The following is a 16,604-nucleotide window of genomic DNA, read 5'->3' on the forward strand; positions in this document are numbered from 1 at the left end:
GGTGTTGAGCTAACTAGAAGGCACTATTTACATACTAAAATTACTATTGGATATGGGACATATCCTAAATTGCATACTAATATTGCTACTGCTGCTATGACTACTGCTACAACAACGGTTAATGCTACTACTACCTCTAAAACTATGCTGTTTAAAGGGAATCTTTCAGATCTGGGAGATTTTGAACCAAAGGAAAATACAATATGTAAATGCCAGTTGTCAAAAGGACGTATCAACAATAACCCACGAATAGCTAAGAGTATTAAGTTGACACTTTCAGGATATGTTGAACTAAACTTAGGGCACTATTTGCATACTACTAATGGATATGGGAGAGATCCCAATCTTGTTACCATTTGTAAAAGGAAGGGGCTTTAAATAAAACTATTCATATATTCCTACACAAAATTTACAGTTTATAAAAAAAGTGTAAAAAGAAATAGATCCGTCGCAGCGTCACAAAATCCAAGTGGCAGGTAAAAGCTTCGAAAGCATTGTCCTTGAAAAGGAGGACAAATTTACTGCTTCAAATTTGGTCCATGCATGTATTTCGGTATCGTACAGATAAGATCCCGTTATAAATTGTCGATAAATTCCCCTCTGGAAAAAAAGTTCAAACCCTGCATTCAAGATTACAAAAGGATTTTTTCGGGGGGAGGGTTCCTACAAAAAAAAACGAATCAAAAATCCGTTTATATTCATTTTGTTACGTTTTTACGAGTCGGACAAACGTTTCGTGGGGGGGGGGGGGGGTCAAACGGCTCCAGATTTTTTTGGGAAATTGGCATCATGAGATTTTCCGGCCTAAGAAAACGGTCTATACAGGTAATGAGTTAGAGAAAACTCATCAAGAGCATGATTCATGGGGGATAATCCCGTAAGTGACGATATATTTATGAGCACATTTCGAGACCGTATATACGTCACATTTGCCTCTGTAGCGGTTGTACTGTTTTTAGCGTCTATGATGTAGGAAAAAATTCACAAGCACGATAGTTAAGTTAAACATAAAAATTATAAACATTAAGCATAAAAAATAAGTATAAAACAAAGAAAGCTAAGTATAAAGTACCAAGTGTAACGATTCTTTTTGCGAATGGCGTTTTTAGCAGTTTGATAACGCCTTGAGGACAAACGAATAACCTGGACCATGAAGAACAAAGAAATATGAGGATAGATTACTTACGACAACGAATCAAAGTGAAGAACAAAGAAAGATCTACAAGTGACAGCGAGAATCAGAACTTGCCAAAAATATTTTGGAAATTTGACATCCTCGGGTTTTCTGGCCTGCAAAAAGGATCTACATAGATCACGAATTTGAGATAATTCGTTTGGAGCTTTAATTTTGGAAGAAGAAACAATCGTATGATTGACGCCATATTTGTGAGCACATTTTAAGAAAATAAATTATTTCATTCCTTCCCCCCTTGGAGTGACCGTATCGTTTTTATATCTATGATGCTTGAAAAATTACAAAAGGAACAATACCGGGCAGTACCAGGACATTACCATTGTAAAATTTAAATAATTATATAATATATGTAATAAATTATACAATTTAATAACTGCTAATAATTATATACAGTTAGTGATATCTATAATAATGATTAATTAAAATTTATAATAATCAATAATATATAATAATATAATATAAATAATTATAAATATATAAAGAATAAAAATAATTATAGCATAATAGTTTCCTAATCTCAAGTGTTGCGGTTCATAAGGCTGTATTTGCCTTTATCAGAATACTATGTACTGTTAAACATGACTCAATTAACTGTCCATATAAATTTAATTGTACGCCCAAGAAAAAGATGTACCAGAACATTTATGTTTCCTTTCAAACTATACAACGTAACAAAGTGTAAGTAAGAAGTTACTTACGCTTCGTAGTCACTGGAGTTACTTGTCACCGATACTCTAATAATAAATTTTGATAACAATATTCTGACAAATAATTGGGTTTTATGGTGATACTAAATATGTAGAATTTCTCAACTTCAAAGCTACCCACCAACGGCTACGAATCTGACAGAATGATCAAGGGTACGCATTTATTTCTATTTTGTGTTTTTCATGGGTGATTATATTGAGCCAATGGCACTAGAAAATCGAAAATTATTCAAAAGGAACTTAAAAGCTCTAGTACCCATTTAAAATTTGCACTTTACTGAAAAAATATAAATGTTTTTACTTTTGTAACTTTAATAAATACAATAATATTATCATTTTGATTACTAAATATCAGTGTATGTATATTAAACTGACAACTCAAATTCATTTGTATTTTTTTCAGTTAAGTGCAAATTATAATCTGGCGTTGGTAAAGCATAGGGGTTTTAAGCCTAACTTATGTTAGTTTTTGGACTTTTTGAGTTTCAGTCGGTTCTTTATTGTAATTTCTGTTCGTTTTCGGTTTCATTTATTTATCGATGCGGATTTGTGGTAGTTTCACGCTTGGTAGATTATTTGATTTTATTTTTGCTTATTTTTTGTTTAATGGAGTTCTTTACTTTTCTTTGAAAAAACTTATTTTGTGGGAAAAGTTTTTTTAATTAATTTCTGTTCGTTTTATATTTGCATAGTCTTTCCAGAGAAAAAGAAAATAACACTTTAAATCTTTTCTTTTTTTTAGAATCTATAGTTTGGCCTGCTATTTGTATGCTAGAGAAAAATTTTCAGCAATTTTTAACAACATACACCCTTTTAAAAATCTGGACACAAATAGTACTGTTTAATTTAGTCTCATACCTCCTCTAGTTGACCTGAAATGGAAAACTTGTTACCATTCGAAAAAAAAATCTGTTCACTTTCTTTGATAGCTTGGATACACTTACACTATTTTGATTTGGTTAAATTTTAAGAGCAGAAGCAGCCCGAAAATTTGAACATAATACCCTCAGTTGTTCTTTGAATACTGCTGAGATGCCTTATTGGGAATTAGCATTAACAAAGTGCATTTTCATTTAATCTTAAGGCAACAACATTTAGTTTTTACACATAAAGTCAAATGGGAGGGTGGGCGTGAGAGGGGGATTAGTTTCCCTCCAATCACTTTCGACTATTAAAAAGGGCATCAGCTCTTTCTATTTTCAATTGTATGAGCCCTTATCGAAGTTCTCACGACAACTCCTTCAATATAAAGTACCCTGGTCTAAACAACAACAACAACAACAAAATAATACATTATACCCACATCGATCTCTACTATAAAAATGTCAAGCCTTCCAATCACTTTCGACTATTGAAAAGGGCACTAGGCCTTTGGATTTCCAATCGAATTTGCCCTTTTTGAGTTTCTACGACAACACTTCCTATCAACACCTTATATGCCCCCAGGACATAAATTACAACCCCTACCCTAAGGTCTGTGAGGGTGGTTGTCATCCTCTAAGATCTAATTTCCAGAACTTTTAACTACGTTAAACAAAATGGCTGTCTCAAAATTTTGATTGGATGTGTGGGAAAATGGTGGGCGTGAAAGAGGCGTTAGTCTTTCTCCAATTAATTTCAACTGTTAAAAAAGGCACTAGCTCTTCCAATTTTCAGTCAAATGAACCCTTTTGAAGTTTCTACGACAACGCTTTCAATAAAAACCTTATATGCGCCCAGGAGATAACTTACAGCCTTCACCCTGAGGGCTGGGGGGGGGGGATTGTCATCCTCAAGGACCTAATTTCCAGAATTTTCTACTAAGTTGAACAAAATGGCTATCTGAAGATTTTGATTGGATGTTTGGGGGAATGGTTGGCGTGAGAGGGGGGCTAGTTACCCTCCAATCACTTCCAACTATTGAAAAGGGCACTAGCCCTCTCAATTTCGAATTAAATGAGCCCCTTTTGAAGTTTTTACGACAACTCTATCACTAAAAACCTTATATATCCCCAGGGCATAACTTACATCCTTTGCCCTGGGGACTCTGGGGGGTTTGTAATCCATAAATAAATAATTTCCAGAAGTTTCAACTACGTTGAACAAAATGGCTATCTCTAAACCTTATTAAATGTGTTTGGGGAAATGGGGGGCATGAGAGGGGGGTTAATGACTCTCCACTCACTTTTAAACCCTTGCCCTGAGGGCTGTGGGGGGGGATGGGTTGCATCCTTAAAGACCTAATTTCCAAAACTTTCAACTACGTTGAATAAAATGGCTACCTAAAAATGTTGATTGGATGTGTTCGGGGGAAAGGTGAGCTTGAGAGGGTCATTTGTTGCCCTCAAATCACTTTCGACTATTAAAAAGGGCACTAGCCCTTTGAATTTCCAATCGAATGAGCACCTTTTTCAAGTTCCTACGACAAAGATTTCAATAAAAACCTTATATGCCCCCAGGGCATAACTTATAACCCTTGCCCTGAAGACTCTGAGGGGAGTTTCCTGCTCAAAGGTATAATTACCTGAACTTTAAACTGCGTGGAACAAAATGTCTGTCTAAAAATTTTGATTGGATAGGTCTGGGGAAATGGTGGGCGTGGAAGGGGTGTTAGTTGCCTTCCAACCACTTTCGACTATTAAAAAGGGCACTAGCCATTTCAATTTCGAATCGAATGAGCCCTTTTTGAAGTTTCTACGACAAAGCGCTCTACGAAAATCGTATATGCCCTCGCGGTATAACTTACAACCCTTGCCCTGAGGGCTGTGGGGGATTGCCCTCCTCAAAACATAATTTCTATCTGAAAATCCACAAGACAGAACAAAATGGCTATCTAAAAATTTTGATTGGACGTGTTTGGGGAAAAGGTGGGTGAGAGGGGAAGGCTAGTTACCCTCAAATCACTTTCGACTATTAAAAAGGGCACTAGACCTTTGAATTTTCAATCGAATGAGCTCTTTTTCAAGTTTCTACGACAAAGATTTCAATAAAAACTTATATGCCCCCAGCGTATAACTTATAACCCTTGCCCTGAAGACTGTGTGGGGAGTGTCCTGCTCGAAGGTATAATTTCCTGACCTTTACCTGCGTGGAACAAAATTGCTATTTCAAAATTTTGATTGAATGTGTTTGGGGAAATGGTGGGCGTGGGAAGAGTTTTTGTTGCCTTCCAATTACTTTCGACTATTAAAAAGGGCACTAGCCATTTCGATTTCTAATCGAATGAGCCCTTTTTGTAGTTTCTACGACAATGCGTTCGATAAAAACTTTATATGCCCCCAGGGCATAACTTACAACCCTTGACCTGAGGGCTGTGAGGGGGTTGACATCCTCAAAGACTTAATTTACAGAACCTAAAACTACGTTGATTGAAATGGCTCTCCAATCACTTTCGACTATTAAAAAGGGCACTAGCCCTTTGAATTTCTAATCAAATGAGCCCTTTTGAAGTTTCTACGACAACGCTTTCAATAAAAACCTTATATGCCCCCAGGGAATAACATACAACTTTCGCCCCGAGGGCTGGGGGGCTGTCATCCTCAAAGGCCTGATTTCCAGAACTTTCTACTACGTTGAGCAAAATGGCTATCTGAAAATTTTGATTGGATGTTTGGGGAAATGGTTGGCGTGAGAGGGGAGCTAGTTTCCCTCCGATCACTTTCAACTTTTAAAAAGGGCACTAGCCCTCTCAATTTCGAATTGAATGAGCCCCTTTTAAAGTTTTGACGACAAATCTATCATTAAAAACCTTATATGTCCCCAGAGCATAATTTACAACCTTTGCACAGGGGACTCTGGGGGGTTTTAATCGATGAATAAATAATTTCCAGAACTTTCAACTACGTTGAACAAAATGGCTATCTCTAAACTTTGTTGAATGTGTTTGGGGAAATGGGGGCGTGAGAGGGGGGTTAATTACTCTCCACTCACTGTCGACTATTAAAAAGGGCAATTTCAATTTCCAATCAAATGAGCCCCTTTCGAAATTTCTACAACAACTTTTTATATAAACCTTGTATGCCCCCAGGGCATAACTTACAACCCTTGCACTGACGGCTCTGATGGGGTTATCATCCTAAAAGACCTAATTTCCTGAACTTTCGACTACGTTGAACCAAATGGATATCTCAAAATTTTGATTGGATATGTTTTTGGAGATGGTGGGCGTGAGAGGGGGGTTAGTTATCCTTCAATCACTTTCGACTATTAAAAGGGCACTAGCCCTTTCAATTTTCAATTGAGTGAGCCTTTTTTGATGTTTTTATACATCGCTTTCTATAAACCCCTTACATGCTCCCAATGCATAACTTACAACCCTTGCCCTGAGGGTTGTGGGGGGATGGGTTGTCGGCCTTAAAGACCTAATTTCCAAAACTTTTAACTACGTTGAATAAAATGGCAATCTAAAACTGTTGATTGGATGTGTTCGGGGGAAAGGTGAGCGTGGGAGGGGGTTAGTTGCCCTCAAATAAATTTCGACTATTAAAAATGGCGCTGTTCCTTTGAATTTCTAATTGAATGAGCCCCTTTTCGAGTTTCTATGACACAGATTCCGATCGAAACTTTTTTTGACACCAGGGCATAACTTATAACCCATGTCCTTAAGACTGCGGGTGGATTGTCCTGCTCAAAGGTATAATACACTGAATTTTACACTGCGTGGAACTAAATGTCAACCTCGATTATTTTATTGGATATGTTTGAGGAAATGATGGGCGTTATCGAGGTGTTAGTTGCCCTTCAATCACTTTCGACTTATAAAAAAGGCACTAGCCATTTCAGTTTCCAATCGAATGCGCCCTTTTTGAAGTTTCTACGACGACGCGCTCTATAAAAACCTTATATGCCCTCACGGCATAACTTACAACCCTTGCCCTGAGGGCTGTGGGGGAGTGTCCTCCTCAAAACATAATTTCTATCTGAAAATCCACAACACTGAACAAAATGGCTATCTAAAAATTTTGACGGGATGTGTTTGGGGCAAAGGTGGACGAGAGGGGAGGGCTAGTTTCACTCAAATCACTTTCGACTATTAAAAAGGACACTAGACCTTTGAATTTCAAATCGAATGAGCCCTTTTTCAATTTTGTACGACAAATATTTCAATAAAAACTTGTATGCCCCCAGGGCATAACTTAAAACCCCTGCTCTGAAGATTGTGGAGGGAGTTTCCTGCTCAAAGGTATAATTTTCTGAACTTCAACTGTGTGGAACAAAATTGCTATCTAAAAATTTTGATTGGATGTGCTTGGGGAAATGGTGGGCAAGAAAGGGGTGTTAGCTGCCTTCCAATTTCTTTCAACTATTAAATAGTGAACAAGCCATTTCAATTTCTAATCGAATGAGCCCTTCTTACAGTTTCTACGACGCGTTCTATAAAAACCTTATATGACCCCAGGGCATAACTTACAACCCTTGTCCTGAGGGCTATGAGGGGGTTGTCATCCTCAAAGGCCTAATTTACAGAACTTAAAACTACGTTAATTGAAATAGCCCTCCCATCACTTTTGGCTATTAAAAAGGGCACTAGCCCTTTGAATTTCCAATTGAATGTGCCTTTTTTAAGTTTTTACGACAACGCCTTCTAAAAAAACCTTATATGCCCCCAGGGCATAACTTACAACCCTTGCCCTGAAGGCTGTGGGGGATTGTTCTCCTCGAAAAATAATTTTTATCTGGAAATCAACTACGCTGAACAAAATGGCTATCTCAAAATTTTGATTGTTGTGTTTGGAGGAATGATGGGCGGGGGGGGGGTTAGTTGCCCTCTAATCACTTTCGACTATTAAAAAGGGCACTAGCCCTTTGAATTTCCAATCGAATGAGCCTGTTTTGAAGTTTCTACGACAACGCCTTCTATAAAAACCTTATATGCCCCCAGGGCAAAACTTAAAACCCTTGCCCTGAGGGCTCTGGGGGAGTGTCTTCCTCAAAAACATATTTTCTATCTTGAAATCAACTACGCTGAACAAAATTACTATCTCAAAATTTTGATTGGACGTGTTTGGGGGAATGATGGGCGTGGGGGGAGGGCTAGTTGCCCTCCAATCCCTTTCGACTAGTAAAAACAGCACTAGCCCTTTGAATTTCCAATCGAATGAATCTGTTTTGAAGTTTCTGCGACAACGCCTTCTATAAAAACCTTATATGCCCCCAGGTATAACTTAAAACTCTTGCCCTGAGGGTTTTGTGGGAGTGTCCTCCTCAAAAGCATATTTTCTATTTGGAAATCACCTACGCTGAACAAAATGGCTATCTCAAAATTTTGATTGGATGTGTTTGGGGGAATGATGGGCGTGGGGGGGGGGGTTAGTTGCCCTCCAATCACTTTCGACTATTAAAAAGGGTACTAGTAGACCCCGAAGCCGCACCGATGAGGGAAGACCGGTGGCGGTGGGGCGAAAAACAGCGCGCCGTGCCGCGGCGCCGGAGATGTTGGCGGCGCGCCGCCGGTAAGATGTCTGCGGCGCACCGCCAGCGCGATCAATGTTGACCCCAAACATTAATATTTTCATCAGTCTTTCTCAAATCACAGCTTAAATGTACAACAGATTCGAGCCTATTCATGAGTTCAAAAATTCCCAAGTCGCTGGCTGGAAACTGGTCTTCTTCGTTATTCATCAAGAGAAATAGAAATCTGGTAGAAACGAAATGGCTGTGGCGTTTCAGAACCCTTGCATAATACGTGTAGTTGAAGTATCTATTAGCTATGTATTCTTAACATAAATAATTATCAAAATTAGTAGTTTTTTTTCATGGAGCATTACTCATACAAAACTTCAAATACCGTATCACAAAATTCGTCAGTTATCTTGGTAAAAACTTAAAAAGTAACTTTGAACTTAAAATCTTATTTTTTTCATAAAGTCCTTATCTTATATATATTTTGTCACCTTTAAAACGGTTGAAATGTGCGACTTTGATATTGATTTTTTTTTTGCTCTTTAGTATTCGTAAAAATCCTTCCTTATATTAAAAACTGGTTTTTAATAACAATATAAAAAAATATGCATTTTAAAGTTTTTTTTTGGCTTCTTTATAGAATATATGTCATGTAGGCTAAGGCTGAACTGCTGCTTTTTTATTACTGTTGGCTGCTCTTTTGAATATTTTTCAATTTTTCCTTTGGGGATTCATTCCAAATTATATGGCTTCCTCCTTTATTGGATAAAATAAATAAAAATACAAACTGATAAATACCTAATATCAGTCAAATTATAAAATGCATCTTAAAGGAGTAAATTTTTCAAATTGAAAAATAAATGATGAACACTTCACATGAAAACACTTCAATTACAATGAAACAACAAACACTTAATGGTTTATTTGGTATGAAGAAAAATGAAGTGCCAGCAATTTTATTTGGTAAAAAATGAAAAGCTCATCCGTTTTAAATATAATTAAATGAAATAATATGCAGACTGAAGTAGTTCCAGGAAGATGTTGAGATTTTCATCCTAGTTCGTCACTTTTAATCCAAGCAAAATGTTAGGACACTTAGTATCAGTTATTGAGTTTAAGCTTTGATTTCAAAATGCTCACAAAAATTACAAAATTTAAGAAAGTCGCAACGATAAGTGACCTGTGGTCAAAATACTCAAAGACTCCTCTTTGAACCCCACCTAGGCTCAAAGCTTCTGCTATGGTCATTTCCATGGAAATCTCCAAAGAGTTTTTTTTTTTAAATAGCTTTCAAGCGTAGTTAGGGGTATTTAGCCTTTTTTTCTTTTCTTCAAAGCTTTGAAATAAGAGTTATAATATTCCAAATGTTACATTTGTTATATTTGTGAATATTTTTGGTAATCATTTGTGGGGTGATCAATTTATTTAAACCACTGTAGATACGTAAGAACGTTGCGACATCTAGTACCCTGAGGTCATAAAACCGTCAAAGACTCTTCCTTGAACCTCCCAAATTGAAAGCTTTTATTATGACCTGGCCTTTCAATGTAACTTGGGCACTGGACCAAGGGAGCCATTGTCACTCGAGCGCAACATTTGGTGGGGATGTTGATATCGCTTTTGTCACACCAATTCGTTTTAGTTTGAATCTGCCTGGTACTTATGAATGAATGTTTTCAAAGTAAACCTGTTTCATCAATAAAAGAAAAAAAACGGGTTGGACGCATATGTCCCTTTCCCTTTGGACGATAAAACCATGCAAGTGCTGTATCAAGTATAACTCACGAAAATCTAGTTAATTTTGGTCAACTTTTCAACTTTTGGGCATCCCTGCTTTCAAAAAAAAAAAATCAAGGTACTATCACTTAAATATAAAAACTCCCTATACCCCCCCCCCCTCTGGATACCATCTTGATAGGATACCGTCTCTGCTTTAAATAAAACAAAAATTATTTATTGGCACCCCTGCTTTCAAAAAAAATCGAGGTATTATCATTTAAATATGATAGCTCACTATCCCCCCCCCTCTGGATACCACCTTGATAGGATACCTTCTCTGCTATAAATTCAAAAAATTAACTTTTTGGGATCCCTGCTTTCAATAAAAACAATTTCGATATATTATCGTTTAAATGTAATACCTTCCTACCCCCCCCCCCTCTGGATACCACCTTGATAGGATACCGTATCAGTTTTCATTAGAAAAATAATTTACTTAATAATTAACTAGGTCACTATATGGTTCAAACCAACACGCAAAATAACGTTAAACAGCTCAGTATTCCTTGAAAAAAAAAATTGAGGGTATGAGTAAAGGGGTACAAAGACAACAACAAAAATGTCGAAATTATTCAATATATACCTCAAATTATCGGAAAACTGAGTCATAGATTTGCCATGGCATTCAATAAGATCCAAAGAATCTAATTAAAACGGAGCACACACAAAAGCCAAATTAGGCCAGTAGCCTATGAGAAATCGCAAAATACACCAGACAATGAACAAGTCCTAATGGGGGGCCCTGGGTCCATCAAAATATTTCAACGGTTTCCCAGGGAATTTGATATAATTTTCTTCTGTCTCCACTTTAAATGGAAAAAATAATTATCTTTTTGGTATCCCTGCTTTCAATAAAAAATAATGAGTTATTATCATTTTAAAATGATAGCCCCCTATCCCCCCTTCCCCTATAGGCAATAATTTACAATCTATTTATGAATCATATTTTTGGGGTACTTCCGGTTCAATCTTTAGTTCCCCAACCTTGTACATAGATTAGTCTATAGCTTAATTTTGTCTCAATTGCAGGGTTTTTTGGGGGGAGGGGGGTAAAAATGTTTCAGAAAGAAGATTGTATTTTCTCTCAGGCATTCAACAATTGAGTATTAAACGTTAAGAAAATCTAATCTAAAAACAGCAAAAAAAAATTCTGCAAACTTGCAATTCATCTGTAGAAACAATCTGTCGGCTATCAATTTCAAAATCCAACTGAAGGCTGAAGCTGTATAGTAGTGAATGCGTTCTATAATTCTATTCAACTTGAAAATAAAATTTTTGACTACGAATGATGTAAGAAATAGTGATTGAGAAACTGCATTCGAAATGATTTAAACTCATCTAATAAAGACGATACTTTTTTTGTCAACATATGAAGAACTGTGTATATTGTCAGGGGGCAGTTTTATCCCCCAATTTCTTCAACAACTACATTATTGAGCCCCAAGAAAGCTGTCCTTCATCGTGCATTTTCAGTTCCATTAACATATCCCTAGTATGCTATGCTGATGACACGCTGAATCTCAGCCGGACGCTTAACCGTCTTTCAGAAATATTCTCATGTCTGCAGTCCAATTACGAAAAAGCTGGTCTGAGATTTAACTCCCAAAAGTCGGAAGTCTTGCTTTACAATTGGAAGAATGACCCTCCTACTAATATCACACTTGGTGATAGCTCAGTAAAACCAGTTGATAAAATATTATATCTGGGGCTGCCAATAGGTACCTCATTACAGCATACCCGCTCCCTCCTGATCTCACATCTTGAACGGTGAATTTCCAGTTCCTATGCTTTGATCGTCAAATACACTCTGAGATTTAACTGTCCACTACTGGCAAGTATCTACAACGCTACCGCTCTACCACATATATTATATGTGACCCCTTTCTGGAAATTATTGGCAAACCGTGAAAAGTCTAAAATCCGCTCTTTATTTTTCCATTTTGCCAAGTACCTACTAAAATTGCCACCTTTGACAAAAAATTGTTTTCTGATTCAGCGCTACAACCTAGTGGATCCAAATCTAGCTGTTGAGACACTTATTAGCTGGCAAAAAAACAAAACCAGCAATTCTAAAGCACGAGTGGGCAAGTTTGCTTGTTTAATTTTCCCACTTGTTTCCCTTTTTTTTTCTTTTTTTTTCCTTTCAGAAGTTGTTGTCCTTGTTGCTATTTTCGAAGAAGTTGTTGTTTCTGTTGTAATTTTTGAGTATATTACCTTTCTGTTTCCTCTTTTTTTACTATTTTGTATGCTATGTAGGAAGTTGTTGCTTTTGTTGTTTTTTTTAGTATATTTTCTTTTTGTTTCCTCTTTTCGCATTTTTGTATACTCTGTCATTGTACATTTATTGTATACGTCGGATTTCAATATATTATTATTATTATTATTATTTCAATATTTGTAATTGCATATTGCATCTGTCTGGTTGTTATGCAAAGTAACAAAAGAGAAGAAAATTAATAAACAAGAGAGTAGTAAAGAATTATGGGATACAAAGTAATATTTGGCAGGGAAAGTCACTGGTGAGAAATCGCTAGAGGTGGCACCGTGATTGTGTGATTTTCGGGGATTCGGGGAACAAATTTTTTTTCGGGGTGACGCATAGATTTTCGGGGAAATACCCAAAAATTTGGGGATAGTGCAAGCCCTGCCTGATTTCTAATCTGGAAAATCGAAATACTAAACCATACGAGAAGGAAAAGCTCCGACTTTGCGGTTGACGCAACAAAGAATTGGCGTAAAATTAATTTGAAGTCGACCAAATGCCGCCGCCTCTGCCAGTGGCGGCGTGCCTGCGGCGCGTCGGCGGCGTTACGAAACTTCAGTGACGTTTGACTGGTCCTCTCTTCGGCGGCGTTCGGTCGTTCCGCCAGCGTGGCGCCGGGGTCTAGGTTCTAGCCCTTTGAATTTCCAATCGAATGAGCCTGTTTTGAAGTTTCTACGACAATGCCTTCTATAAAAACCTTATATGCCCCCAGGGCGTAACTTAAAACCCTTGCCCTGAGGGTTGTGGGAGAGTATCCTCCTCAAAACATATTTTCTATCTGGAAATCAACTACGCTGAACAAAATGGCTATTTAAAATTTTGATTGCGTGTGTTTGGGGTTTGATGGGCGTGGAGGAGGGAGCTAGTTGCCCTCCAATCGCTCTCGACTATTAAAAAGGGCACTAGCCCTGTGAATTTCCAATCGAATGAGTCTTTTTTGAAGTTTCTATGACAACGCCTTCTATAAAACCTTATATGCCCCCGGGCATAACTTACAACCATACCCCTGAAGGCTGTAGGGATGCGTCCTCCTTAAGCAAATATTTTCTAATTTAACTGAAAATACAATGAACATAATGGACATCTCAAATTTTTTATGTCAGATTTTTTGGGAAATGGTGGGCGTGGACAGGGCTGTAGTTATCATTTAGTACGTGTTAGCTATCGAAGAGGAAAGTAGTTGTCGAAATTTTTAATTGAATCAGCCCTTTTCGAAGTTTCTGAGACAACTTCTTCGATACGAAGTGCCCTGCTCTAAAGGAAAAAAATAATAAATAATACATAGTGCCAACATCGTTCTTATATGCCCTCAGGGCATAACTTAAAACCCTTGCCCCGAGGGTTGTGGGGGAGTGTCCTCCTCAAAAACATATTTTCTATCTGGAAATCAACTACGCTGAACAAAATGGCTATCTCAAAATTTTGATTGGATGTGTTCCGGAGAATGATGGGCCTGGGGGGCTAGATGCCCTCCAATCACTTTCGACTGTTAAAAAGGGCACTAGTCACTCCAATTTCCAATCGAATGCGCCCTTTTCGAAGTTTCTACGACAATTCCTTCGATACGAAGTGCCCGGGTATGGAAAAAAAAAATAAAAAAAACATTGTGCCAACATCGTTCTTTACTTAGCCAGCGCTATCGTGCTGGCTATGATAACATAGTAGCAACATCTTAGTCAAAACTGAGTCGATATATAATAGTTAAAACTGCTTGTAGAAAAGTTCATGGTAACAAACTGCAAGTAAGGGGTAACTCAGTCATATAGTAACCGATATTCTAAAAACAGAATTTTTATATCAATAGATACATTAAAGAATTGACTTATCATATTGATTCCAAATATAAAAGATTCATTGAGTTTAGTCTTGCTCATCATAAGCTAAGAGCCTGAGTAAAATTGGCAGATTTTCGAAAAAGTGGGGAAAACACCCAATTTGTTGCAGAATATCCATGAAAATGACACTTTCATATTTAAAGTATCGGAGGATCTTGCTGCAGAAGTTTCAAGCTCCCATCAGCAAAAATGTGGAATTTTATATGTTTTTCGCTAGAAGAAATAGCATGGATGCGTGTGTATTTGTTTTTTGTTTGTTTTTTCCCAAAAGTGATTGTACCGAGCCCATAGTCTTAGAATATTGGGAGATCGCCTGTTTGAATGGAAACTAAAAGTTATAGTACCCTTTTTAAGGGACCACAAAGGGTGCCAAAATTACGTGTTTGCTTTTGTCTTGCCTCTCAATCTTCCCTTACAAACATCAAAAAAAAACTAATAACTATTTGTTGGGAAGCGTGATATGGGCTTTAAGCTTGAGGCCAAGACATATCATTTTCATATGTAATCAAATGGGCTTACAACTAAGCATGTGAAAATGGGGTTTAAGAATTAAAAAAAAAATATTTGTCCCGTCTTCATATTTTTGGCGCTTTTATAGCAAAAGATATTTTTAAAATTTTGAGAATTGCCTCCCTAATCTTTTTTGAATGATGTTGCAGTGCTATCATGCGTTGCGTCCATGCTGTCAGTGTTCACAAATTAATCTAGTGAATTAACCAATATTGAGAACTATTGCTCTAGATGGGACATTAAATTTTTCACGCTACAAAAGTTTTTAATACTCTTTCGACAAAGAAAGTACTTAGTTTTGTTCACAAAATATTTATTGCGTTTTGTTGAAGCTTAATAATAATTATTCTCCGGATTATCATTACTGGTGGGTTTCTTTTTTTACCAACTTTGGTAATTTTTACTCTCTTTCTGATTTTCAGTGATCTTCTACAGAAATTACAGTGAAAATGTATCATTGTTCAAAATGTATCTGATGTTCAGTGATCTTCTACAAAAAGTAGAAGAGAAAATGATCAAATGAAAAATGCACCATATAGTACCGTAAAGGCAAAGCTGTATTAAATGAAACTGTTCCTTTTGCATAGATGCTTATATAATGTAAGCCTATTAAAAATAATTAGCAGTGAGAATCGCAGCGGCTGAAAAATAAAAGTGAAGAACAAAAATATGTGGTTACATTAATACGACAATGAAGATCAGAACAAATGAAAATGAAGAAGTGAGAAATGTCTAGTCAAGAGATATACCGAAAGTGAAAACAAAGGACTAAACAGTTAGAAGGAAATTAGCAGTAAGAATTACAAGCAACAGTGGAAATCAGAATTTGTCAAAATGAAAAGGAAGAACAAAGAATTAAAGAATTAGCAGACACACTAAATTGAGTATAAGAAAGTGTCAAAAATGACAATGAAGAACAAGGAAGTTTGCTGTTAGAAGACAGAGAAAATCAGATCGAGCCAAAAATGAAAGTGTAGAAAAAATATTATGTTAAAAGAAAGACAACATCACAATCGTCAAATACAGCAAACTGTGGCGTAAAACCAAAAAAAAACCTTAAGGATATTATTAACTACGCAAGTGTTATTTACAAGTAATTGGGACGCTTCAACTCTGCATATATTCACTGTGGAATCCTCCCTTATTTCACAGAAAAGATAGCGAAAAAATAATTTACTTAGGGGCTGCTGCCTGCTTGGTCCAATTGCATTCCCACATTAACAATTTCCAAATGCTTTTATTCAACGTAAGAGATTAACAAACCATTAATCGTCGTAAATATTTTCAGCTTCAAAATAGCTGGACAAATATATCAAAAATAAATTAAGTGGCACACTCATCACAGACCCCTGAAGGTGATTTTCAACCATTTTCATTCAGCCAAATGTACTATTTAGACCCCAATAGAGATGTTATAGAACACCTTTTAAATTATTTGTCGGCAATTGTGTATGATATCCAGGGTTGCCACCATCAGTAGGATTTTACTAGATCTAGTAAAAAAAAAAAAATCTAGTAAATTTAGAGGATCTGGTAAATTTCCCAAAATCTAGTAAAAAGTCATACTACTAAAACTACTAACAACTCATCGCAGCACCAAGCCGCCTGAGGCCAACACAGCTACGCACGCTCCTCCTCCACCCCAATCTATTCAAAGCCGCCCTTTTTATACCCGTCCACGAAGTTCCCATTTCCTTTAAATCTTTCTTTATGACGTCCTCCCAACCCAGACGGGGACGACCTGCTTTCCGTTTAGCCCTAGATGGTTGGCCGAAAAGAACAATCTTCGGCAATCTGTCATCCCTCATCCGTACAACATGCCCTAACCACCTCAACCTTTCTTTCATTATAGACCTAGAAAGCGGTATTGAACCACATTTTTCGTATAGCCTATTGTTTGAAATACGGTCAGTCAGCCGGGTACCCAGAACAAT

The 16,604-nt window shown here is 36.9% G+C and overlaps 2 protein-coding genes across 2 annotated transcripts in view; both read left to right on the plus strand.

Annotated features, from left to right (window-relative positions):
- The window catches only part of Art8 (Arginine methyltransferase 8), a 90,763-nt gene that overhangs the window by 25,330 nt on the left and 48,829 nt on the right, over nt 1-16,604 (plus strand). The gene's annotated exons all lie outside the window — the stretch shown is intronic.
- LOC148942677 (uncharacterized) overlaps nt 790-16,604 on the plus strand; it is a 35,282-nt gene continuing 19,467 nt past the window's right edge. The window contains exon 1 of the mRNA XM_089102325.1: nt 790-825. Within this exon, the coding sequence (XP_088958451.1) occupies nt 790-825 (36 nt within the window). The remainder of the gene's footprint in view (nt 826-16,604) is intronic.

This window comes from Artemia sp. Qi Xiang Cuo, chromosome 16 (genome assembly GCF_049724085.1).
Source record: "Artemia sp. Qi Xiang Cuo chromosome 16, ASM4972408v1, whole genome shotgun sequence".
In the NCBI taxonomy this organism is placed as follows: Eukaryota; Metazoa; Arthropoda; class Branchiopoda; order Anostraca; family Artemiidae; genus Artemia; species Artemia sp. Qi Xiang Cuo.